At 48.2% G+C, this 27,201-nt stretch overlaps 2 protein-coding genes across 2 annotated transcripts; both read right to left on the bottom strand.

Moving 5' to 3' along the window:
* Positions 1-14,677: 14,677 nt before the first annotated feature.
* On the bottom strand, positions 14,678-25,502 carry LOC116891034 (keratin-associated protein 5-10-like). Its single transcript, XM_032891717.1, is given in 5 exon segments — positions 14,678-14,742; positions 14,978-15,074; positions 15,076-15,500; positions 15,549-15,816; positions 25,458-25,502. Coding segments are annotated over 5 exon segments (900 nt in total).
* A 237-nt stretch (positions 25,503-25,739) lies between these two features.
* LOC116891022 (keratin, ultra high-sulfur matrix protein-like) lies at positions 25,740-27,201 on the bottom strand (the record flags this gene model as incomplete). Its single annotated transcript, XM_032891702.1, is given in 3 exon segments — positions 25,740-25,984; positions 25,987-26,407; positions 27,055-27,201. Coding segments are annotated over 3 exon segments (813 nt in total), but the record flags the coding sequence as incomplete, so codon positions are not given.

Below are 27,201 nucleotides of genomic sequence, written 5' to 3'. Positions count from 1 at the left end.
GCCCTGGGCTCTTCCAGCCGCCTGTCATGGGTCTCTGTATTCAAACTGCACAGCCTGCTGATGACCCGAGGCCCTAGCCTGGCAGCTGTGTGTGGGTGTGAGCAGTCTCCCCAGCAAGGCAGGGCCTTTGCCATTCCCTTTGCCTGGAAAGACCTATTCTCGGTTTCCCTCATAACCCCTTGGAGCAGCTAACTCAGTTGGGGACCTGCCAGAGGCGGTCTGGTAATAAGGAAATTACCATACACTATTAGATGAGACCTGCCTGCTATGGCATGCTGAGAAAATTATCAGGTAGGGAGAGAGGTCATCTGAGGAGAGAACATCTGACCTATCAGGAAGAGTTCTAGTGGAACAACAGGTACAAAGATCCTGAGGCAGGTCCTTTGCTAGCACATATGAAGACTGCAAGCATCTGGCTCTGAGCCAAAGAAGGGGAGGGGATGATGGGTTTAGGAGATGGGCTGAAGCTCCTGCGGGCAGTGCAGAGATTCCAGACCGTGCCCAGTGGAGGGTAGGACATGGGTGAAATGGAAGCTGGCATATGCCAATCTGATTCTCAGTGCCACACATTGATGAATAATGGATGGGCCCTCCCGCATCAATCAGTCATTAAGAAAATGCCTTACAGCTGGATCTTATGGAAGCATTTTCTCCATTAAGGTTGCCTCATGAAATGGCTATCTTATGTCAAGTTGATGTAAAACTAGCCAGGGCACCTACCACTCTGTCCACTTTGGTGTCATTGGATCCAGTTACTAAAGGATTACAAACTTTGAGAAGAGTCATGTGGCCTTGTGTTTTGTATTATTTGTGTTTCTGTGTTGAGATCTGTGCATCTGTTGGAATGGATACCTCTTCCTCTTAATTTTTTTATTGTATTGTTTTAATGTGGACAGTTGATGTCTGTGTACCATGTGTATGTCTCATACCTGAAGAGGACAGAAGAGCCCATTGAGTCTCCTGGGACTGGAGTTACAGACAATTGTGGACCCCATGCGGGTGCTGTGAATTGAACCCAGTCCTCTGGAAGAGCAGTTGGTGCTCTTAACCACTGAGCCATCTCTTCCTCCCTTTTCCACTTTTAACTGAGAGTGTTCTTAGCCAGCAGCACTCTCTTGAGGGTGGAGCAAGCCTCCTCCCATGGTCAATGGGGTTATATTTATGTTCTTTCTAAACATCACATGTCTTCTCATGTGTCTGCTTCAGCAAAACATCCTCTCACCTGTGACTGCTTCAGCAAAGCATTTTTTTAACCTGTCTGGTCCAACAAACCATCATATGACATAACTCAGCTTCCAAAGAAACCAGAAATTTCCACTTCAAAGCAAAGTCGGGGGTTTATTAAAAATAGAAAGGCAGGTGTACTGGCTGGTTCTGTGTGTCAACTTGACACAAGCTGGAGTTATCACAGAGAAAGGAGCCTCCCTTGAGAAAATGCCTCCATAAGATCCAGCTGTAAGGCATTTTCTCAATTAGTGATCAAGATGGAAGGACCATCCCTGGGCTGGGGGTCCTGGGTTGGATTGAAAAAGCAAGCTGAGCAAGCCAGGGGAAGCAAGCCAGTAAGCAGCACCCGTCCATGGCCTCTGCCTCCAAGTTTCTGCCCTGTGTGATTTCAGTCTAGACTTCCTTTTGTGATGAACAGCAATGTGGAAGTGTAAGCTAAATAAACCCTTTCCTCCCCAACTTGCTTCTTGGCCACGACGTTTGTGCAGGAATAGAAATGCAGACTAAGACAACAGGCATGTAGGAGAAGGAAGTGCACCCAGGCCAGGGAGATGGCTCAGTGTGCAAAGCACTTCCTGAGCAAGGACGAGAACCTGAGTCTGCATCTCCAGAGTCCATGGAAAGGGCACATGTGGTAGTTGCTGGGGTCCAGGAATCGCTTCACAAACCACATGAACACTGATCTCAGTCTGACAGGGGTAGTTTATTGCGCATACTCCCCAGGACTGGTCAACCAGGGCCATGGTCCAGATTTGGGTACTGAACTATGATCCCAAGTTAAGGTTCCACAGGGATTTTAAAGCCTGAGATCTACTGAATTATCTGTGCCAAATTATTCCACCAATCAGGATTTAGGGGTGGGGGAATTTCCTTAGGAACGTGTCTTTGTTGTTCACTTAGCCTGCTCCCGTGGGTTGGGGTATTCAGCTGTGGCAGGGGACTTGCCTTGCCTAATGTTCATGTCTTGTCTACCAGAGTGGGATGTGTCTAACATTCATGTCTTAACTTACCAACCAGGATGTCAGTTACTCGTGTGCACGTCTCTTTTTGCCAAAGTTCCCAGGGAGGTCTTTATCTGACCACACCTCAAAAAAGGGAGTCTTATTCCAAATAGTTTCTTATATCTCTTATGTTAGGGTCCATCCCAGGGATAGCTTATACCATAAAAGCTTATACGCAGGTGCCGGAAGAGCTGCTGGGTGGCTGCTTTGGGTCCAAGCTTATTGTGGGTAACTATACAAAGGCAGATCTGACTTCTATCATGATTGGTTTCCAAGGACACAGGACATAATAGAATATGCAATCAGCTTGGCCTTAGAAAGGTTCCTAGTGACAGCAGAAACATGAGAAAGTTTCCTTATAATGGCAGGCTAGCCAGGAAATGGTTACCTAAGGCCTTATATTTTACCTAGGCCTTAACAGTAGCAAGCACCTGTGATCTAAGTTCTTCCTGTGACATGCGAGGTGCAAACATGAGAATCCTCGAAATCTTACAAACCATCAAACCTGGTATACATAAACACAGAGGGACTTAAATAAGGACCAGCACCTGAGGCTGCTCTCTGACCACCACATACCTGCTATGGTACCTGCAGTCATACACAAACATGGACACACACACACACACACACACACACACACACACACACCAGAGTCTGAGTGTAGCCTTCTCAGAAAGGAGTCATGATTTAGTAAAAGATATTTTAAACACAGAGTTTAGGCACAAGAGTTAAGATTTGTTTGTTTATTTGTGAGTGTGATTCAATCTGGAAGATAAGCACGGGCCGGGTATGGGGATGATGAAGGGGCAGCAATTATGGAGGGTTCTAGTGACTAGGCTGGGGGTTGAAGAAGCTCAGTTAAATCCTCCGCTGTGTGTGGATGTGGAGGCGGGCATCTTCTCTGAAGCAAATGGGTCATGGGATTTGAGAATGGGGTGATAGGCAAGATGAGGTCTTCAGAATCCGGGACACCATGGCCATGGTCCGTAGTATAGTTTCGTTTCTCAGGAGGATGAGTTCAGACCTGGGAGATGAGGCTTTGGTGTGAAGCACTGGTGCTTGAATGTGATCCAGATTGTGCGAGAGCCACTTGGAGTCTGTGGTCAGCCACTCAGATCTTACACTGGCAGCACACAGGGGCACAGCAGCTGGACTGACAGCAGCAGGGCTTGCAGCAGCTGGATTGGCAGCAGCAGGGCTTGCAGCAGCTGGACTGACAAAAGCAGGGCTTGCAGCAGCTGGACTGACAGCAGCAGGGTTTGCAGCAGCTGGACTGACAGCAGGAAGACCCACAGCCTGAAGAGCAGCAGGGCTTGCAGCAGCTGGACTGACAGCAGCAGGGCTTGCAGCAGCTGGACTGACAGCAGGAAGAGCCACAGCCTGAAGAGCAGCAGGGTTTGCAGCAGCTGGATTGACAACAACCTCCCTTGCAGCCTCCACAGGAGCCACAACCTCCCTTGCAGCCCCCACAGGAGCCACAGCCTCCCTTGCAGCCCCCGCAGGAGCCACAGCCTCCCTTGCAGCCTCCACAGGAGCCACAGCCTCCCTTGCAGCCTCCACAGGAGCCACAGCCTCCCTTGCTGCCCCCACAGCTGGAGCAGGAACAGACAGGCACACAGCAGCACACAGGCTTGCAGCAGCAGGAGCCACAGCCCCCACAGCTGGAGCCACAGCCCCCACAGCTGGAGCCACAGCCCCCACTGCTGGAGCAGGAACAGGTGGGTACACAGCAGCACACTGGCTTACAACAGCAAACAGGTTTGCAGCAGCTGGAGCCACAGCCCCCACAGCTGGAGCCACAGCCTCCTGAGCAGCCACAGCAGGTCATGGTTCTGGTGTTTGGTTGAGGATGGAGTAGGTCAGAGGAGCAGGTGGAGAGGAAGGTGTGCAGATGTGGAGCCTCCTGATCCTCGGTCTTTATATCCCTGCCCAGGTCAGGTGTGAGGCTGCACATGGTCACTTCCTGGTTCCTGCTCATGCCCTTTCTCTGAAACTGGAGTTTGTTTGTTTCCAGAGTCATGAGACTCTGGTAGTTCCAATCCAGCATCCACTGTCCTAGGTTTCTAAATTTAGCTCTTTCCCCATATTATCTTTTCCTGTTTTAGGTGAGCAAATTGGTTACATTACTTGTATTTAAAGATGGTCATGTTTGATCATATGTCATGATGGGTCAAGGTGTCTCTCCCAGAGATTAGAGAAATATTTCTGATTTCTCTTGTAAAAGTTACCCCATTATTTAATTTTAGTGTTTCAACATTATGAATGAAAACTTGGTTAAATAAAATAGAATATTAGACAAAAAACAGTTGACCTAAGATCCTCTCCTCAGTATCAGTATTTATGTTGGTGCACACACACACACACACACACACACACACACACACACGGGCACACCCGCACATGAGCACATGTATATTAGCAACACATATGTGTGTCAGGTGTCCATCTGCCCATATGTGCACATGTGGAACCTAGAGGTCAAGTGTGTTCCTCAACTTCTCTCCATCCTTCATTTTTCATGACAGTAGCTCTCCCTAAGCCTGGAGCTCACTAATTGGCTGTTTAGCTAGTAAACCCCCAGGATTCACCTGTGTCTGCACTCCCCCATGTTGGAACTGCACATGTGCACTACCGTGGTTTGTTTTATACAGTGATGGGGAGCTGAACTCAGTTCCTATTGACCCATCTCCCAGTCACACTTTAAAAAAAACAAAAACAAGAATATCTTGCTGCATTGACCTATTTTCTGGGGTCATCTATGTTTCCTGTCCTGCTGCCCACTCTTGTTACAAGTCCAGTGAGGTTAACCTGAGCACTGGCCTGGTGTGAGAACTGTGGATGCCTTATGAGTCCCTGGCATGCTCTGTAGCCTTCAATCTTGGCTGGCAGCTGCCCTCCCTATGCATAGTCCATGCTGTGCAGGTCTCCCAGTTGTTCCCAGCTCTCACCAGAACAGATCGGGGACAAGTGACTGCTTCTCTCTGCCCCAGTGGAGCTGCACTTGACCTTTGATAAATATAGTAGAATTCAGTATTTTTTTTAACACAGTTCTCTGAAGTGTGTGTATATATGTGTGTGAGTGTATGTATGTGACGGTGTACATGTGTAGGCATGCGAGTGTGTGTGTGTGTGTGTGTGTGTGTGTGTGTGTGTGTGTGTGTGCATCTGTACTTGTATGCATGTGTATAAGAGGCCAGAGGACAACCTTGGGTTGGGAGTCATTGCTTAGACTCTTATGTTTTTTTTAAACCTAGTGTGAAGGTGAAGTTTAACTGTCAACTTGACCCAACCTAGAATCACTTGGAAAGAGAGTCTCAATAAATATTGTCTACCTTTGACTAGCCTGTGAGCATGTTAATCAGGAATTGTCTTAATTAAGTTAATTGATTCAGTCCACTGTGGGAAGTACCATTCCCTAGGCAGAGGGTCCTGAATTGTGTAAGAATATAGAAACAGGGGTATCAGAGAGATGGCTCCGTGGTTAAGAGCTTCTGCTGCTCAGTGGATCCCAGCATCCATGGAGCTGGCCTGTAACTCCAGCTCCAGGGGATCTGATGCCCTTTTCTGGCCTGTGGATGCTGTACATACACTCACATGGACACATCAATGTAGAGACACACACAAAAACAATTTTAAAAAAATCTTGGAGTAGAGAAGTCAAGCTGAGCACAGGGAAGGAAGCAGGGATGGAGGAGTTAATTTCTCTCTGCTCTTGACTGTGAGTGTGATGTGACCGGTTGTTGCAAGCACTTGTCCCTGTGACTTTCCTATAGTGACAGACTGTAACCTGGAGTTATGAACTAAAATAAACCCTTTCTCTGCTAAGTCACTTGTCAAGGTATTTTGTCACAATAACAGATATGTAACTAGGTCTTACGCTAGCCTAGAACTCGCTACATGACGAAGTTCCTACTTGGCTGAGGCGTCTGCGCAATAAGTCCCAGGAATATGCCTGCCTCCATCTCTCCTGTGCCAGGACCACAAGCATGATGTGCCCAGCTTCTTGTTTTTGTTTATTTTCCAAACATGAATTCTGGGGATTAAACTCAGGCCCTCATTCTCATGACCCAGTAGGCTGAGCCATCGCCTAGCCCCCAAAGTTCTATTCTTTTACCATTAACCGTGTATGAAGATGTTCAGTTTCAATAATTCATTATTGATAACAGTGAAGTTTTAGGGTTGCTGTCAGATTTGAGGACATGCCATTTATGACTTGCATTATTCAGAAGACAGTCTCTGAAGCAAACTCAGGTTCTGTCCTTTTCAACACCTGTGACCTGAGCAGAACTCTGCAGAACGCATTGTATCATGACCACCCTGTCGCTGTCTGCCCACTTAAGTGTCACAACACTGGGCACCTTGTCACCATCAATGACAGAAATTCTTTTGAAAGACTGGTTCTGGAGGGAGGGTTCAGCTGGTAAAGTGCTTACTGCACAAACAGAAGGACCAGAGTTGGATCACGAGATCTCACACAAAAAGCTGGGTTCCAAGCTCTTTGAAGGGAGAGGTGGGAGAATCCCTGGGGCCTAACGGCCAGTCAGTTTAGTTGAATGTGTGGACTCCAAGCCAGTGAGAGATCCTGTCTCAAGCGCCAAGTGGATGGCTCCTAAGGAAGCCCTCTGGCCTCTACATGCATGGACATATATGTCATCCTGTATGGCAGCCCTTGGGCTTTAAACTTTCCTCGATGTGTCCAAAGTAGAAGTTGTCTCTTGTTCCTCAAGGCCCCCTTCCTGTTTCTCCTCCTGGAACTCTTCCTGACAACATGAACAACACTGGTGCGCATGTGCTCTCTCAGGACCTGTCTCATTCTCCCTGATGCTGTACTGGTCCCTGGGCCCCGGTGTGCTTTGGGTTGACTTTGCAGGGTGCTGTGTTGAAAGGTCCTGAGGGAGGGGTGCAGGCCCTGCTTCACCTTGGGCATGGGTGGCTGGTGAGATAGAGGGTGTGCTTCTCACAATGGTTACTTCTCTGTGACAGAAGCAATGTGAGGGAGGAGGAGTCTATTTTGGCTCACCCTTGGAGGATGCTGTCTATCATTAGGATAGGGAAGGCCTGTTGGCAGGAACTTGAGGAAGCTGGTCACACTGCATCTAGGAAGTCAGAAGAAGGCTGTGCTCAGCTGGCTTTCTCCCTTCTACCTTTTCATTCGGTTTGGGACCCTTAATTCATGGGATGGTGCTAAGCACATTCAAGGTGGGTCTTCCCTTCTCAGCTAAGCCACTCACAAAATGCTCCCACAGACACACCAGAAGTTTGCCAAATCTCGTACTAAAAGCTCAGCAGCAACACCTCAGCTCCAAGCTAAGAATTTGTGGTCCCAGGTATGTCTTTGTCTTCTCTGGACAGGTAGATGCATCCTCTGAACCTATCCTGGCTTCAAGAACCTGGTGGGGCAGCTCTCGAGTCCATTACCTGCCATGCCTTGTCTGCAGTGCCTAGAGAAAGTAGGTGCAGAGAAGCTCTGGTGGCCAACACCACTGGCTCTGCCTACCTCTGTCCTCATCCTGCCCTCCCTCCCCCTTTGGCCTGACTAGCAGATTGCTTTCCAGAGAGGAGGCAATGGGACCTACATCAAAGGCTGACATGGTCACAGACACCTTTCAGAGTTTTATGGCCAGAGCTCGGCTTGGGTCCCTTGTCAGTTTACAGGCTCACCTGTCTGCTGGGTCATCCTTTGGATGGCACTATCCTGTAGAAGAGGTGGGGTATACTGCCCTCCTCTATACAGACTCCTGAGTTTCCACATGTCTCAGCTTGAGACTGCTCCTTGTCCTTGGGCAAAGGGCAGCCCCAGATGAGGTTCACCTGTGAGTTGGGGGTAAGGGCTGAGGCAACCACCAAGCTGTAATCCTGACTCAGGAGCTTCTACCACAGAGGCTGGTCTGAGAGCCACTGTCTGAACACACCAGATGGGTGTGCAAGTGCACACATACATACACACCACACACACACACACACCACACCCCCATGTATATACATGCATATACACACAGAGGTACACATACATGCATGTACATATACTCACATTCATTTATTTATACACACATGCATGCACACACATACATGTACATACATACATGTATGCACACGCACATGCACGCATACACATACACACATACATGTACATACACACATGCATGTACACACACACACACACACACACACACACACACACACACACACACACAGCCCTGTCTGGCATATGAGTGTCCTGACCCTAGCCTGAAAAGGAGTGGTGAGTAAGCCTCATGTGTTTCTGCATGGAAGTGGTCAGAGAAGGCCTGGCATAGTGCGTGTGTGGATGCCAGAAGGCAGCTTGCAGGAGTTGGTTCTTTCCACCACATTGGTCTTGATGGCCACCAACTCAGGTCATCAGGCTTGGCAGCAGGTGCCTTGACTCATTGAGCTTTCTCATCAGCCTCCTTATGGGTTTTATTAAGACATTACAGTATAAATTCCTTTAAACTTAAAATAAGCCAGAAATTGCTTACTGAAACAATGTGTTTTGTGGTATTTATGCAAAACATCACCGAGGGTCAGTGACCTGAGTCATTTTTCAATCCCCTCCCTGTTTTTCCTAGCCCAGTGTAAATTGACCCTGAAAGCTATGACAGAGAGAGTCCCCTTGATGGATAGCCCCGGGCCCTCCCAAGGCGGAGCTGGCTGGGACTCCAACGAAACTCTCTCGAGGGTGAGGTAGCCAGTCCAGGCACTCATTAGGAACCACCCCCCAGCGCGCGCGCGCGCGCGCGCGCACGCACACACACACACACACACACACACACACACACACACACACACAGAGGCAGTGATGGGGAAGGAAGGTTTTCCCACAATGCATTGCCAAAAGGGAGTGAAGGCAGAGCTCAAGAGGGGAGATCTGGTTTGGGATCGGTGAGCCATGGGTGTTTAGCAATACATGCTCTTTCCGTGCGTGGGACAACCTAGACTCCCCAACAGGGCCTGGGCATGTTCCAGAGCCTCTGGGGCACAATTCTGTAGGGAACGCTTGCAGCCAGCATGGCAGTACAGCAGTCGGAATGTGGTGCTTCTCAGTCAGAGCACAGAAATGAAGCTGGGACACTACTGGGGGAGGCGGTGCTTCATTAACCCGGGAGCTGGGATCCACCCTCTCTGCAACGTCTGCTGAATGCTCTCTGTCCTTCATCTGTCGGGTCACCGTGGTCCTAATCCCACACGAATCACCTGGGCATATCGGCTGTCGCCATGTGAGAACTGGCATCGTGTAACCCATGGTGTTGGCTGAGAGGTCCACTGCACGACAGTGGCAGGTCCTGTCTTCTCTGAACAGCTCGGGGGGTGCAGCCCAGAATGGCCACCAGCACCCAAGAAGATCCTTTGTTTTCTAGAGGCTTCCATTCACATAAAGTCAAGTCCGCGGCTTTGTACAAAAGAGGGACTTCTAGGATGAGTTCACATGGAGCAGAGTGAATTTTATTTTTAAAAGATTTGTAGCACAAATTTAGGCGTGGGGATGAATAGAAAGTGAGGCATTCAGGGAGAGACTAGCACACACATGAGCGCATGGGGCCAGGCTTCTGCAGGGCAGAGTCCACTTCGCCGTCTTAACGATAGTCAAATAAAAGACCCCTTTGGGTTTTGAAGTTCTTAACTTTAAAAGGCTGCTGAAGACTTGAAATGGGATCTCATGGTGCTCCTGACAGGGTGGGGCTGTGAAGGGTCCTGGAGGCTGTAAAAGGTTGTGCAGAACTTAGGTTCTTTTTCTGTAAACAAAGGCAGGTAGTCTTTGTGAGAGTTTCAGAAAATACCTGGGGAAGAGGTGAATCCACACTCCAGTCTCATAAGCTGGGTTTACTGGCATTTTAATTCCAATTCGAAGGTGTCTCTAGGTAAAAAGAACACCAGTTTCGAAGCCAGACCAAGGCCCCCATACTGCTTTCATGATGTGCCCTGGATTCAGGAGGCCCACAGGAGGAGACGCCTGAGGGAGGGGTATGGAGACAATGAATTTAAAGAGACTAAGGAAAGAATCGTATTGGAAACAGACTGTGCGAAGAGAGTGTTTATTGCAGACCCTGAAGGTAGGTGATGGGAGAGGCTCTCGCAGGGCCACATGAAGAAGACGGAATGCATACAGAGGATCCCAGAAACAGAAGTGACATAGAAAAAAACGACAATGTCTTTAGGAACAGGTAGGTCTGATGATGAGTGGTGGGGGACATCACTCTCACACAGTCTAGGAATGCTGGTCCCCGTTTCAACAATGCCATTTCCACTGGACTCCAGATATCAGCAGGACAGAGAGATGGACATTGGTCTTTGTCCGGAGCAGCTAGGAGCATGTTTCAGAGCCTCAGATTTTGCACTGGCAGCACACAGGGACACACAGGAATGACAGTAGGAGGACCCACAGCCTGAAGAGTACCAGGGCTGGCAGCAGCTGGACTGACAGCAACAAGACTTTTAGCCCTCACAGGACACACAGCCTCCCTTGCAGCCCCCACAGCTGAAGCAGGAACAGACAGGCACACAGCAGCACACAGGCTTGCAGCAGCAGGAGTCACAGCCCCCACAGCTAGAGCCACAGCCCCCACAGCTGGAGCCACAGTCCCCACAGCTGGAGCCACAGCCACCACAGCTGGAGCCACAGCCTCCACAGCTGGAACCACACCCCCCACAGCTGGAGCAGGAACAGGTGGGTACACAGCAGCACACTGGCTTACAGCAGCAAACAGGTTTGCAGCAGCTGGAGCCACAGCCTCCACAGCTGGAGCCACAGCCCCCACAGCTGGAGCCACAGCCTCCTGAGCAGCCACAGCAGGTCATGGTTCTAGTGTTTGGTTGAGGATGGAGTAGGTCAGAGGAGAAGGTGGAGAGGAAGGTGTGCAGATGTGGAGCCTCCTGAGCCTGGGTCTTTCTATCCCTGCCCAGGTCAGGTGGGAGGCTGCATATGTTACTTCCTGATTCCTACTTGTGCTACCTTTTAAGAGAAAAATTGGAAGGATTTTAAAGAATTTTAAGGCAAACACAGCATCCATGAAGAATCTTCGGTCATGTTTCACATTTTCCCAGTTTCCCCTGTCATTATCTGGGTGGACTGAGTTATTTCCATCTCCCAGACAGAAGCAGAGCCCTAGGACCTCTGGTCATTACCTCGTCATGACCCAGCAAGTCCCTAAGGAACCTAAGTGTGCTATAGCATGTGGAGCAAGGGGCAGGAGCCCCAGTGGGGTGTGTAGGCAGGAGGAGCTAAGGGAGACAGAGGAGGTGTCCACTCCTGCTCCTGTATTCATTCCTGGTTAGACCCCTGGTGGCTCAGACTTTGTGTCGTGAAGGTGCATCAAGGAGGAAGCCACCACATGAGGGAATGTATGTTTTTTCATGGCCCCAAGATGTTGTCACTGTGTCAAGAACCTTCATATACCAGCTCCTATTGGCCAATTAGAAGCCAGGTGTTTCCTCAAGGGCTCAGTTTCCTCTTTGGTGAAGAAGGGCTCAGGTCTGTGAGCTGGCTTCTGTGTAGGTTGGAGCGTTGTGTTCTCGAGGCCCTCAGCCTTCTGCCTTACGGTTCAGAGGAAAGAAGTCCCAGAGCAGCCTGTTTCTCTCTCAGTCTAACAGTCTTCACTGGAGGGCCCTGTGGAGTCTCTACATGGAACCCAGGACCACCCCTCTAAGTCTCTTGACTTAATTCTGGCCACACCCACTCTATCCTTGGTGACCTAGATCATTCCTTTGGCCTCTGCTGCTCTGGTTCCTGTCATCCTGTGACAACTGGCAGACTTATGGGAAAGAGTGAACCCATGGCTGTTGAGGATGCTAGCCCCTCCCTCATGGGCCATGGTGGGGAAGGTGAGTTCCGTGCACTTCCAGCTGGGGAGGAAAGTCTTACAGGACAGAGTGCCAAGAGGTGGGACTGTTGTTCCCTTAGTACAGGACACCTTCTCGGGCGTGAGATGGGTTAGCTATCCAATTTTGCAGTTCTCCATGGCCACCCCACAGTCTTCAGATGCATCCCCCAGATGCTTACCAGGGAACTCTGGGAATCCCACCCCATTCTTTCCAAAGAGAGTGAAGCTCCTCCTAGGCCCACCTTCAGCTGGGCCTTCTCTCCAGCCCACCATGTGAGTTCTTAGGCCATGTGTATCTTTAGCTCTCTTTGGTAAACACCCAAGAGTTGATCACCAGGTTCTGAAGTTACGTTCTGAACTTAGCGCTTGGAAAGAGTCCGGTTGCCTGTTAAAGTGGCTGACGAGTTTTTCATCCTCATGAGCCATGCACAAGGCTCTGACTGCTCCTTGACAATGCTGGACCTCTTTCCGTTTGGCCAGCAGTCATCTGAGGAGGTGAGAACAAGCCTCCCTCTGTGGTTTTGATATGCATTGCTCTGACAACTGAGAGTTTGGAGTACCTGTGTGGATTACCTGTCTGTTGCTGTGATTACACTCATGACCAAGGCAACTTTACAGAAGGAACGGTTTATTTGGGCTCACAGTTCCAGAGGGACTGGAGTCTATCAAGATGCAGAGGCAAGGCAGCAGGCTGGAGCAGAGAGCCTAGTGCTCGCATCTTGAATCACAAGCAATAGAGAGAGCAAGCTAGGATTGAAGCTTTATTATTTATTTATTTATTTTTGGGGGGGTAGAATTTGCTTCCCCCCATCTTTATTAAATTGAGTATTTCTTATTTACATTTCAAATGTTATTCTATTTCCCAGTTTCCATGCCAACATCCCCCTAATCCCTCCCCCTCCCCTTCTATATGGGTGTTCCCCTCTCCATCCTCTCCCCATTACCGCCCTCCCCACAAGAATCCTGTTCACTGGGGGTTCAGTCTTGGCAGGACCAAGGGCTTCCCCTTCCACTGGTGCTCTTACTAGGATATTCATTGCTACCTATGAGGTTGGAGCCCAGGGTCAGTCCTTGTACAGTCTTTGGGTAGTAGCTTAGTCCCTGGAAGCTCTGGTTGGTTGGCATTGTTGTTCATATGGAGTCTCGAGCCCCTTCAAGCTCTTCCAGTCCTTTCTCTGATTCCTTCAATTGGAGTCCTGTTCTCAGTTCAGTGGTTTGCTGCTGGCATTCGCCTATGTATTTGCTGTATTCTGGCTGTGTGTCTCAGGAGAGATCTACATCTGGTTCCTGTAGGCCTGCACTTCTTTGCTTCATCCATCTTATCTAGTTTGGTGGCTGTATATGTATGGGCCACATGGGGCAGGCTCTGAATGGGTGTTCCTTCAGTCTCTGTTCTAAACTTTGCCTCCCTATTCCCTCCCAAGGGTATTCTTGTTCCCCTTTTAAAGAAGGGGTGAAGCATTCACATTTTGGTCATCCTTCTTGATTTTCGTGTGTTCTGTGCATCTAGGGTAATTCGAGCATTTGGTTAATATCCACTTATCAATGAGTGCATACCATGTGTGTTTTTCTGTGATTGGGTTTTACCTTACTCAGGATGATATTTTTCAGTTCCATCCATTTGCCTATGGATTTCATAAAGTCATTGTTTTTGATAGCTAAGTAATATTCCAACCTCAAAGTCCAAGCGTTCAGGAGGCAGAACCAGGCAGACCTCTGTGAATTTGAGGCTAGCCTTGTATATCAGTGAGTTCCAGGACAGTAAGGGTTACACAGAGAAAAAGCAAAGCAAACCAAAAGAAACAACAACAATAACAAAAAAACAAACACCAACAACCCCCACCACACACACACACACACACACACACACACACACACACACACACACACTATCAAACCTCAAAGTGTACTTGCCCAGTAGTGTACTTCCTCCAGTAAGGTCACACCTCCTAAGCCTCCCAAAACAGTGCCATCAAATGGGAACCAAACATTCAAACATCTGAGCACACAGGGGACAGTTTCCTTCAAACTGCCACAGAACCTCCCCAGATCTCACTCTCCACTTTTCTCTGATGTGACACAGTTTCATCATTGCTTCCCCTAGCCTCTCCGCAAAGAGGGTGTGCTGTCCTACTTCATGTCCTGGGTCTGATCCTCATTCCTGTGCACCATGAGCACACGGACCGATTAGACCCCTTACTCAGCACAGTCCTACACAAAGGACTCCGCCCACTGATAGACTTACCTCTGCTGGTGAAAGGCAGCACCCCTGATCCTATTCTGATGCCCTTCACACTTAGGAACTGTGCCTTCTCCATACATTGACTCAGTCCATGCGCTCCACACATCATAACATGTGTTATGCATGGTGATAGCTTGGTGTGGATGGCATCCACCTATTAGGGAAGGGGATATGGGGAAGATGATCACTTTAACAATGAGACAACACTCTGAGACAGAGGATGGTGGGGAGAGGATTTATTGAATAGATCTTGGATACATTTCAGAACTTCACAGACTCATCGTGATGCTGGAAAAGCCTGCGTAGACATAGTAGGAAATGTGGGAAAGAGAGGTTAAAGAATGTGGGGACTAAGTTACAACCTGAACCTTTCAGGGAAGCATCAGGGCAGTGATTTGTTCCTTCCCATCAAGGACTGGAGAAGGACGCCTTGAACCTGAGGAGGAACATCACTGTTATCCCACGGCTTCCAAAGAAGACAGGCTTCAGAAGTAAAGGAATAGTAGAGGTGCTTCCTGGAAACTCTCAGATCTTACACTGGCAGCATACAGGGGCACAGCAGCTGGACTGACTGCAGCAGGGCTTGCAGCAGCTGGACTGACAGCAGCAGGGCTTGCAGCAGCTGGACTGACAGCAGGAAGACCCACAGCCTGAGGAGCAACAGGGTTTACAGGAGCTGGACTGACAGCAGCTGGACTGGCAGCCCCCACAGGAGCCACAGCCCCCACAGGAGCCACAGCCCCCACAGGAGCCACAGCCTCCCCACAGCCGAGCCACCGCCTCCCTTGCAGCCTCCACAGGAGCCACAGCCTCCCCTACAGCCTCCACAGGAGCCACAGCCCCCACAGGAGCCACAGCCTCCCTTGCAGCCTCCACAGGAGCCACAGCCTCCCTTGCAGCCTCCACAGGAGCCACAGCCTCCACAGGAGCCACAGCCCCCACAGGAGCCACAGCCACAGCCTCCCTTGCAGCCTCCACAGGAGCCACAGCCGCCCTTACAGCCCCCACAGGAGCCACAGCCCCCACAGGAGCCACAGCCTCCCTTGCAGCCTCCACAGGAGCCACAGCTTCCTTTGCAGCCTCCACAGGAGCCACAGCCCCCACAGGAGCCACAGCCTCCACAGGAGCCACAGCCTCCCTTGCAGCCTCCACAGGAGCCACAGCCCCCACAGGAGCCACAGCCTCCCTTGCAGCCTCCACAGGAGCCACAGCTTCCCTTGCAGCCTCCACAGGAGCCACAGCCCCCACAGGAGCCACAGCCTCCCTTGCAGCCTCCACAGCTGGAACAAGAACAGACAGGCACACAGCAGCACACAGGCTTGCAGCAGCAGGAGCCACAGCCCCCACAGCTGGAGCCACAGCCCCCACAGCTGGAGCCACAGCCCCCACAGCTGGAGCCACAGCCTCCTGAGCAGCCACAGCAGGTCATGGTTCTGGTATTGGTTTGAGGGAGGAGTAGATCAGAGGAGCAGATGGAGAGGGAAGATGTGTAGATTGGAGGCTCCTGAGCCTGGGGCTTTTATATCCCTGCTCAGGTCAGCTGGAAGGCTGCATGTGCTCACTTCCTAATTCCTGTTTGTGTTATTTCCCTCAGGGAAATCTTGTTTGTTTTCATTTGCCACTCTTGATAGAATTTCCTGGAAATGGCCTCCAAAATGGAAGTTCAAGTTTTTCTCAGACTTCCTTTGGCAGAAGGCAACCTGACAGGTGCCATGTTGTACAGATAGTGCCCAGGCTGTCAGCTCCCAGCATCCACCCTTGCTGGGGCAGGACCTCCACCTGGATGCTGGCAGGCTGTCTTACTCCAGGATGGAATGGTGTCCTTGTACTATACTCCAAGCTCACGTTTTCCTCCCAGGTGAAGGAGCTGAACACAGCCTGATCACCCACACATGCTTCCATGTGTGTCCCCTGTTGGCCCAGTCCTCTTCATCCAGCTGTCACTCTGTTGACAGGAGCACATGTAGAGGGACGTGCCTCTTCTACTTCTGAGACCTAGGGAGGCCAGGTATAAACAAATGAGCAAACCCTGGGCTAATGAAACAACAGAATTATATTCTTCCCCTATCCTGGAGGCCAGAAGTGAAATGCCAAGGTGTCGATAATGCTATATTTCAAGCCTTTTCTGGTTTCTGGTGGTTCCAGGCTTCCCTTGGTATCCCTTTGTGTCTCACTTAGGATTCTTGTTGCTGTGAAGAGACACTATGACTGCAGCAACTCTTATAGAGGAAAAATATTTAGTTGGGGCTGGCTTACAGAATGGCTGCCTTCCCTAGGCGGCACAAGGGATTCGATGCATGGGTGCACATCACCACAATAAAGACTGCAGTGGAAGGGGCGAGATTTCCTGTTTATGCAAATAAGCCATTTTCCTTTAGACTTCAACTTACTAATTTTTCGAGGAGTAGATCTTCTCTGCAACTGCCACTGCTGTGGTATTCTGTTTTAAAATTTTAAGATTTAATTTTTTAATTTTTAATTATGTGTGTGTGTGTCCTTCTTTGTGTGTGTGTGTGTGTGTGTGTGTGTGTGTGTGTGTGTGTGTGTGTGTGTGTGTAGGGCGGGGCACAAGGATTTGATGCATGGGTGCACATCACCACAATAAAGACTGCAGTGGAAGGGGCGAGATTTCCTGTTTATGCAAATAAGCCATTTTCCTTTAGACTTCAACTTACTAATTTTTTAGAGGAATGATCTTCTCTGCAACAGCGATTTAATTTTTAATTTTTTAATTATGTGTTTTGGTGGTGTGTGATTTGGAGTGGTGTTGTGTGTGTCCGGGAGCTGGAGTTAGCTGGAGTTAGAGCAGCTGTGAGCTTCCTGAGATCGGTGCTGGGAAGTGAACTGAGAGCCTCTGGAAGAGCAGCAAGCATCTTTCACTGCCGAGCTGTCTCTTCGGCCTTATTATTAGTATTACTGTAACTCATTATTATTAAATTGTGTGCCACGTTTACATGAGTGTAGTTGCACAGAGAGTCCACAAGAGGGGATCAGACCTCCGGAAACTAGACTTAGAATTGATTTCGAGACTTCTGACATGGGTGACTGGAACTGAACTTGGGTTCTCTGCAAGAGCAGTAAGCACTCTTAACTACTAAGCCGTGTCTCCCTCCCTAGGTTCCAAAGAGCGCACTTTCCTTCTTCCTTCTGCAACTCTTTGAAACTCAATGTTCAGAAGATGAGTCTGGAAGTTCCCCTCCTATTCAGTTTTCTGAAAAGGTTAGAAATTATTGGTAACTCACTAAAACCACTTTGTCACATTTTTGGAAACGTTTTACTTAGAAAACTGATTTCGGCTGGACTCAGAAGGCAGAGGCAGGCAGATATCCGAGCTAGCCTGGTCTACAGAGTGAGTTCTGGGACAGCTAGGGCTACACACAGAAAATGTGTCCCAAAAATCAAAACAAACCAACCATCCAAATAAACAAACATCTAAACATCCAATTTCTTTGTTTTTTTCTTCTTCAAAAACAAATTTTTACTGGAAATATATTCTTTCATACAACACACCCTGACCACAGTTTTTATCCCCTATACCCATTTCAGCAACCCCTCCCCATTCCCCCTCTCCTCCAGATCTGCCACCCACCCCATTTCCTGAGCAGGTCTCCAAGAGACCACAGCCAAACAGGAGCATGCAAATAGGAACAAGCAAAAGCGTTCTAATACTGAGAACAGACAAGGCAACCCAGTAAGAGGAAAAGAGTCCCAAGAACAGGCAAAGGAGTCAGAGGCACACCTGCTCCATTGCTAGGCGTCCCACAGAACAGCAAGCTAAGAGCAGGCAAGGAAGGGCAGAGACACGTCTTCACACAGAGCTTATAAACATTATCTCTACATCCGCCAATCTCCTAGGAGAGGGACCTGATGGAGAGCTCCAATTTAGAGTCCCTCTCACCATAACGTCTGGCTGTGGGTCTCTGTACTCACTGCCATCCGCCGCAGAAGGAAACCTCTCTGATGATGACTGGACAAGGCACCGTAATGCCCCTCCCCCGTTCTCCCCCTCTATGAGTGTTTTTTTTCCAGTCATGTTTGGTTCTATTCTAGGTCTCTAGGCTATCCGATTTCAAGTTCCTAGTCATCCAGGCAGTATATGGTGTGGGCTCCTTTCATGCAGTGGGCCTCAAGTTAAACCAAACATCAGTTGCCCACTCCCACAAGTTCTGGGCCACCGTTGCCCCCAGCACACTTTGCAGGCAGGACAGATTGTAGGCCAAGGGTTTTGTGGCTGTGTTGGTGTGGTGGTTTGAGTAAACTTCATGTGTTTGGAATGCTTGGCCCATAGGGAATGACACTATTAGGAGGTGTGGCCTTGTTGGAGGAATTGTGTCACTGTGAGGGTGAGCTTTGGGGTCTCCTATGCTCAAGCCATGCCCAGTGTGGCATGCGGTCTCTTTCCATTTCCTGTGGATTAAGATGTCGACTTCTAGGCTTCTCCAGTACCATGGCTGCCTGAACGCCATTATTTATGCTCCTGGTGTGATGATAATGGACTGAACCTCTGAAACTGTAAGCCAGCCCCAATTAAATGTTTTCCTCTATAAGAGTTGCCTTGAGGGGTTGGGGATTTAGCTCAGTGGTAGGGCGCTTGCCTAGCATGCGCAAGGCCCTGGGCTCGGTCCCCAGCTCCAAAAAAAAGAAAAGAAAAGAAAAAAAAGAGTTGCCTTGGTTATGGTGTCTCTTCACAGCAATAAAACCTTAACTAAGATAGCTGGTGTCTATTTCCTTCTCTTTTCGTAGCCTGCAGAGTATCCTCTCACAGCCAAGGCTAGCATGTAAGGGTGAAGGCTTCATGCAGGAACCAACTCCACCTCTCTATGTGGAGTGAGTTTGTGGATGTTGTCCTTAGCAATGCCAGTTCAGAGAGCAATCTTCTGTCAGCATCAGCCTGGGTTGTTTAGGGTTATCCACGGGACCCCCTCGGCCAAAAATTCAACTGAACGTAACCTGGTCCCATTATTGGAAGCCTTGCTTGGCTACAAAAGTTGGCCAGTTCAGACTCTGTATCGTCCATTACTAGAAGACCTCACCAGGGTCACTGCCATTGGTTCCTGGTAGTTTCCATTGTACTAAGTTTTCACGTGCCCCAGTACTCCCCAGTTCCAGGTGTCTTTGCCCACACTCTCTCACTCCCTCACCTGCTCCCTCTTGCTCCTATCCCTATCCACCCCCAGTCCACCTGGAAGATCTATTCTATTTCCCCTTCCTAGGGAGGTCCATGCATCCCCCTAGAGACCCCCTTTTTGCTTAGTCTCTCTGGGTCTGTGGACTGTAGCTTGGTTATCATTTACTTAACAGCTAATATCACTTATAATTGAATACGTACCATATTTGTCTTTCTGGGTCTGGGTTACCTCACTCAGGATGATTTTATTTCTGTCTTAGTTAGGGTTTTACTGCTGTGAACAGACATCATTACCAAGGCAACTCTTGTAAGGACAACATTTAATTGGGTCTGGCTTACAGGTTCAGAGATTCGGTCCAGTAACATCAAGGTGGGAGCACGGCAGCAACTAGGCAGGCACAGTGTAGGCAGAACTGAGAGTTCTACATTTTCATCTGAGGCTGCTAGTGGAAGACTCACTTCCAGGCAGCTAGGACAAGGGTATTAAAGCCCACAGTGACACGCCTACTACAGCAAGGCCAAACCTCCAAATAGTCCCACTCCTTAGCCCAAGCATATGCAAGCCATCACAATTTCCTTCCGTCCATTTGTCTGAAACATTTCATGGTGTCATTTTTTTAAAAAACTTTTTATTGATTCTTTGAGAATTTCAAATCATCCACAACAATCCCATTCACCTCCCTATCCTTCCATGTCTACCTTCCACCCTTGAAACCCCTCCCCTCAAAATCCCAAAAGGTCAAAAACCCACCAAAGACCAATCTTGCTGTGCAAGCTGCAGTGTGTCACCGTGCATCACACGGTGTACCCTTTTGCTCAAATAGCTTTACTTCCAAATGTTGATTGCAATGAGTCACTGGTGTGGTTTGAGGCTTCTGGCTTCAATACCATCACTATCAATACTATTAAATACCGTTCAATACTATCAATGTTAAATACTATCAATACAATCAATACACTATCAATAGAAAGAAATGTGTTGCATTCAATAGATCTAAAGGACTTGGAGACATTTCACTAGGGGTTATAGGTCTATTTAAGTTGTTTATCTAGTTTTGATTTTTTGGTAAGTGGTACCTATTGAGAAAATTATCCATTTCTTCTACATTGTCTAATTTGGTGGAGTTCAGTTTTTGTTTTGTTTTGTTTTGTTGTTTTTGCTTTTCCCGAGGCAGGGTTTCTCTGTGTATCAGCCCTATCTGTCCTGGAACTTGTTTTGTAGACCAGGCTGGTCTTGACCTCAGAGATATACACGTCTGCCTCCAGAGTGCTGGGATTAAGGGCATGTGCCACCACGATCAGCTCTTTTTCTTTTCTTCTCTTTTCTTTTTTTGGTTTTGGAATACAAGTTTTACATTATGTCCTTATGGTTCTCTGCGTTTCCTTGGTGTCTGTTGTTAGGTCCCCCTTTTCATTTCTGATTTTATTAATTTGGATATTCTCCCTCCATCTTTTAGTTTGGATAAGGGTTTGTCTATCTTGTCAATTTTCTCAGAGAACCAACTCTTTGTTTCATTGATTCTTCGTATTGTTGTTTTTGTTTCTGTTTTACTGATTTCAGTCCCTTATTTATTTCTTGCTGTCTACTTCTCCTGGGTGTGCTTACTTCATTTTGTTCTAGAGCTCTTGGGAGTTATTTCCTTTTTTTTCTTTAATCTGTTGAAACTTACTTTGTGTCTGAATATGTGGACAACTTTTGAGAAGGTTCTGTGAGGTGCTGAGAAGAAGGCATATTCTTTTATGATTGGGTGAAATATTCTGTAAACATGTCAGGTTCCTTTGGTAAATAGCATCAGTTATCTCCAATATTTCTCTGTTTAATTTTTGTTTATTGGTGAGAGTGGGGTAGCTACTGAAGTCTTCCAATATCAGTGTATATAAGGGCCAATATGATTAAGGTGTAATAATGTTTCTTTTACAAAAATGGGTGCCCTTGTGTCTTAAGCATAGATGTTAAGAATTGAAATGTCGTCTTGACTTTGATGAGCATGTAGTCTCTTCCCCACCTCTTGATTTATTTTGATTTGAAATCTATTTTGTTAGATATTAAAATGGCTATACCAGCTTGCTTCTTAGGTCCATTTGCTTTTACACCCCTTTACCTTGGGCAACATCTATCCTTGATGTTGGGGTATATTTCTTGGCTGCAGCAGAAGGATAGAAAGAATGGATCCTGTTTTCACATTCATTCTGTTAATCTGTGTTTTTTAATTGGGGAGTTAATTCCATTGATATTTATTGATATCAATTGCCAATGATTGTTAATTCCTGTTATTTTGTTGTTGTTGTTGGTGGTGGTGGTGATGGTAGTGGAGTGGTCTGTGGGTGAGTTTGTGTGTGCTTCCCTTCTTTTGGTTTTGTTGATGTGAGATTATTTATTTCCTGTGTTTCTGTAGCTGTAGTTTATCTCCTTGGTTTGGATTTTTTTCCTTCTAGCACTTTCTGTAGGGCTGAATTTGTAGATAGGTATTTGTCTTAGTTAGGGTTTTACTACTGTGAACAGATACCATGACCAAGGCAACTCTTATAAGAACAACATTTAATAGGAGCTGGTTTACAGGTTCATAGATTCAGTTCATTATCATCAAGATGGAAACATGGCAGCATCCAGGTAGGCATGGTGCAGGAGAAGCTGAGAATTCTACATCTTCATCTGAAGGCTGCTAGTGGAATACTGACTTCTAGGCAGCTAGGGTGAGGGTCTTATAGCCCACACTCACTGTGACGCACCTACTCCAAACAGAGCTACACCTTCTAATAGTCCCATGCCTTGGGCCAAGCATATAGAAACCATCACAGTATTGTTTAAATTTGACTTTATCATAAAATATCTTATTTTCTTCATCTATGGTGATTGAAAGTTTTGTTGGAGCTGACTGAATCAGATGAAGATACCCACAGCCAAACATTGGACAGAGGTCAGGGACTCTTATGGAAGAGTTGGGGGAAAGGATTGAAAGTAAGTAAATAAGTTTTGCTGGGTATAATAGTCTGGGCTGGAATCTGTGGTCTCTTAGAGTCTGAAGCACATCTGTCTAGGCCCTTCTAGCTTTTAGAGTCTCCATTGAGAAGTCAGATGTAATTCTAATAGGTTTGCCATTATATGTTATTTGGTCTTTTTTCCATTGCAGCTTTTAATGCTCTTTCTTTGGTCTGTCTGTTTGGTGTTTTGATTACTATATGGCATGGGGACCTTACTTTCTTGTCCAATCTATTTTGTGTTCTGTATGCCTCTTCTATCTTCTTCTTTAGGTTAGGAAATTTTTCTTCTATGATTTTGTTGAAAATAATTTTGGGGCCTTTGAGTTGGAATTCTTCTCTTTCCTCCATTTTTATTATTCTTAGGTTTGTTTGGTCTTTTCACAGTGTCCCAGATTTCCTAGATGTTTTGTGTCAGGTTTTTTGTTTTTGTGTTTTTAGATTTAACATTTCTTTGACTGATGTATCCATTTCTTCTATTGTATCTTCAATGCCTGAGATTCTCTCTTGTATTCTGCTAGTACAGCTTGCCTCTGTAGTTCCTGTTCTCATTTCTACATTTTTCATTTTCAGAATTTCCTCAGCTTGTTTTCTTTGTTGCTGCTATTTCAATTTTCATGTCTTGAACAGTTTAATTCATTTCCTTTCACTGTTTGTTTTTTCCTGGGTTTCTTTAAGGGTTTATTCATTTCTTCCAGTTGTTTGTTTGTTTTTTCCTGAATGTATTTAAAGGATTTATTAATTTCCTCTGGAAGGACCTTTATCATCTTCATGTAGTTGGTTTTAAGGTCTTTGTTCTTGTGCTTCGACTATGTTGGAGTATTCAGGGCCTGTTGTGGTAGAGGCCTGGCTTCTGGTGAGGTCATATTGCCCTGGCTGTTATCACTTGTGTTCTTAGGCTGGCATCTGGGCATCTGGATTTGGGGTGATCGTAGATAGGTCTAGGTGCTGATTTCTGGGTTTGTCTTTGTTGAGTGGATGTTTTGTTCCCTGGTTTCTACTGTTTCTCTGGATTTGCAGAGAAAATTGGCTGTGTGTTGCCTGTTTTACTCAACTGCTCAGTTGGTGTGCTCATTGGGAATGCTTGCTGGGGCTGGAGGTTGGAGGAAGGGGAAGCCAGGGGAAAATGGGAGGTGCTTTATGGCAGTGTTAAGGGCAACCCTGAGCATTGGGTCTAGGGATGCAGAGAGAGTGAGAAGGCCCATAGGCAGCCTGCCTGGTCTTCTGACCCGTGTGGCTGTTGTTGAGTAAGAAGTGCCTGCTCCAGTCGGAGGCTGGGTCACAGCAATGAGCTGGGGAGGGAAGGTAGGGGAGGGAGTGGGAAGGGCCAAGCTATGGCCTGTGACCTTATCCACAGGAGGCACGGACTGGGATAGGAGAAGCTGCAGCTGATATTCTGTTGCAGGGCTAGGGGCAAACTTGAGAACTGGGTCTGAGGGAATAAAGATTGAGGGAAGGTTTGCAGGCAGCCTCTTTATTTTTAATTTGGTGTGTGTGTCTGTGTGTGTGTGTCTGTGTGTGTGTCTGTGTGTGTGTGTGTGTGTGTCTGTGTTGTGTCTGTGTGTGTGTGTGTGTGTGTCTGTGTGTGTGTCTGTGTGTGTGTGTGTGTGTGTGTCTGTGTGTGTGTGTGTGTCTGTGTGTGTGTGTCTGTGTGTGTGTGTGTGTGTGTCTGTGTGTGTGTGTGTGTGTGTGTGTGTGTGTGTGTGTGTGTGTGTGTGTGTGTGTGTGTCTGTGTGTGTGGGGTTGGGGGGGGGGTGCATCATGTATCGGGCGCATATGTGGAGGTCAGAGAAGTTGGTTCTCTCCTTCCACTGTGTGTGGCTGGCCCTGGCTTGGCAACAAGTGCTTTCACTTGCGGAGCCATGTCACCAGCCCTAGAAATCCAATTCTTAAAGTAATGACAGAACTGTTAAGCTTTTGTGCTTCTCTTGGAGTGAGGTTCGGCAGTGGAGTCTTTTAGGTTGTGAATCTAAGACACCGAGTGTATGAGCCGACAATACACACGCCTTTCTTCCCACACTAGTGACTATTCTCCTTTCTTCTCGGTCATTCTGGTTAAAACTTGCCAGTTTTATTGATCAGTTCAATGAATTGCCTTTATTTCCTTATCATCATCATTATGATTATTACTTTTATTGATGTGCTTGATTTCAGATTCATTAGCTGTGCCTCAGTTGAGGAAATGCCTCCATGAGATCCAGCTGTAGGGCATTATTTTCAATTAGTGATCACTGGAGGAGTGCCCAGCCCCCTGTGGGTGACGCCATCCCTGGGAAACAGGCCAGTACGCAGCACTCCTCCTATGGCCTCCGCGTCAGCTCCGGCCTCCAGCTTCCAGCCCTGCTTGAGTTCCTGCCCTGACTTCCTCAGTGATTGTGTGAGTCCAATCAACCCTTGTCTCTTCAACTTGCTTTTTGGCGATGGTGTTTGGCCGTAGTAGTAGAAACCTTGACTGAGACAAGCTGTGGCCCGGGATCTATTACTGTTTTCTGTGTACTTTGGGTTTGCCTTATTTTTCTTCAGTCTTTAAAGGGGAAAACTTGGGCTACTTTATTCTTTCAACACGCACATCTTGATGCTATGGATTTCCTTTCAAGCATGGCGTTAGCTGCCCTTCCTTGGGTTGGTTTATTTGCACCCTCGTGTCTTCTTGCCTTTTCCCACAATCCCACCAGCTTCTCCGAGGCTTACCTGTATCTGTCCTATAGTGATCAGCCAACATGTCTGCTGTTATCACTGGGTGTCCCCATCTCTACCCAAAGCTGTGCAATGGACACGCTCTGTTTACCTTTGACTTGGGCACCTTGTGGATTCAAATCTATTAAAGAAACAAATGAGGGACCTTTTGTGACAAATGGATAAGGGCAAGAATGCAAAGAGAAAACAGAGCTGGAGTGTAGGGACATGGTGACTCTTTACTAATTGAAAGAAACCACAAAAGAGCAATATTTGCCAGTGAGGTAATATTTATTGATGATACAGGGTTGACAGGGTCTTTAATCAATGCTTTAATCAGTTTCTCTTTCAGCAGCTCATGTTCATACCTTAGGGGTGGATGTGTGTTGCGGGGGTGGCTGATCTATGGCCATGGTCACCTCAGAAACAAGTGGGTGCTGAAGGCTTTTACGTCTCCATGTAGAGCCTCAGATCTTGCACTGGCAGCACTCAAGGGCACAGCAGCAGGGCTTACAACAGCTGGACTGACAGCAAGATGATCCACAACCGGAAGAACAGCAAGGTTTGCAACAGCTGGACTGACAACAGCAAGGTTTGCAGCAGCTGGACTGACAGCAGCAAGGTTTGCAGCAGCTGGACTGACAGCAGCCTCCCTTGCAGCCTCCACAGGAGCCACAGCCCCCACAGGAGCCACAGCCTCCCTTGCAGCCCCCACAGGAACCACAGCCTCCTTTGCAGCCTCCACAGGACCCACAGCCCCCACAGGAGCCACAGCCTCCCTTGCAGCCCCCCACAGGACCCACAGCCCCCTTGCCACAGCCTCCCTTGAGCCCCCACAGGACCCCACAGGAGCCCCAGCCTCCCTTGCAACCACCACAGGAGCCACAGCCCCCTTGCAGCCACCACAGGAGCCACAGCCTCCCTTGCAGCCTCCACAGCTGGAGCAGGAACAGACAGGCACACAGCAGCACACAGGCTTGCAGCAGCTGGAGCCACAGCCCCCACAGCTGGAGCCACAGCCCCCACAGCTGGAGCCACAGCCCCCACAGCTGGAACCACACCCCCCACAGCTGGAGCAGGAACAGGTGGGTACACAGCAGCACACTGGCTTACAGCAGCAAACAGGTTTGCAGCAGCTGGAGCCACAGCCCCCACAGCTGGAGCCACAGCCCCCACAGCTGGAGCCACAGCCCCCACAGCTGGAGCCACAGCCTCCTGAGCAGCCACAGCAGGTCATGGTTCTGGTGTTTGGTTGAGGATGGAGTAGGTCAGAGGAGCAGGTGGAGAGGAAGGTGTGCAGATGTGGAGCCTCCTGAGCCTGGGGTCTTTATATCCCTGCCCAGGTCAGGTGTGAGGTCACATGGTCACTTCCTGATCGCCCTTTGTTTTCCCCGAGTGCAGCTGCATGACAACGTAATAAACATTGCTCTTTCCTGTCACTTCCTTCCTATCTTCAAATCTTCAGGATTTGCCTTCCCAGGGTCTTGAGTTCTAGGCACAGAAGAGCTTCAGCCATCCCTGCCCAGGGCTCTCCAGCCTGGGCGTCTCACAGCATGGGGTATTTTCTGTGTGCTATTCACTTCCACTCTGCTGTCTTGTGGAAACACTGAGCTCTGCTGGCTCTCCATTCAAATTGCACAAGATTGAGATCCTGTTTTAATCGTATGTCAGAGCAGTTCAGGACAAGTCACCTGGCCTTTTGGAGTCTGTTTGTTCCTTGGTTGACCCTGTTTCAGGTCTGAGGGACACTGTTCTCAGAGGCTGCCCTCACCCAAGCTTTTTTCTTTCTTTCTTTTTTCTGTTTTGATTTTTGTTTGTTTGTTTCATTTGTTTTCTTTTTTACTGGGCGGTTCTCTCCCCTGCCCCCCTTTTTCCCTACTCTTGCTCTCTGAAACTCCACAGGTTTCCTTCAGTCCACTGTGGGTTCGCAGAGCTCTCCAGCGCACCCACACTGTTCTAACGTGCCCCGAGCCCAGCTGAAGCTTCACAGTCTCCCTCCACTGGAAGCTTCTCAAAGGCCTGGCCCAGATTAGGAGCGGCAGCCTCTGTGTCAGCAGGCTCTTCCTCAGGCTCTGCTGTTACTTCAGCTCTGCACACTGGCTGCTGTCCCAT

This window comes from Rattus rattus, chromosome 2 (genome assembly GCF_011064425.1).
Source record: "Rattus rattus isolate New Zealand chromosome 2, Rrattus_CSIRO_v1, whole genome shotgun sequence".
NCBI classification, from domain to species: Eukaryota; Metazoa; Chordata; class Mammalia; order Rodentia; family Muridae; genus Rattus; species Rattus rattus.
The sequence above is the reverse complement of the archived record's forward strand: the minus strand, read 5'-3'. Positions and strand labels throughout refer to the sequence as shown.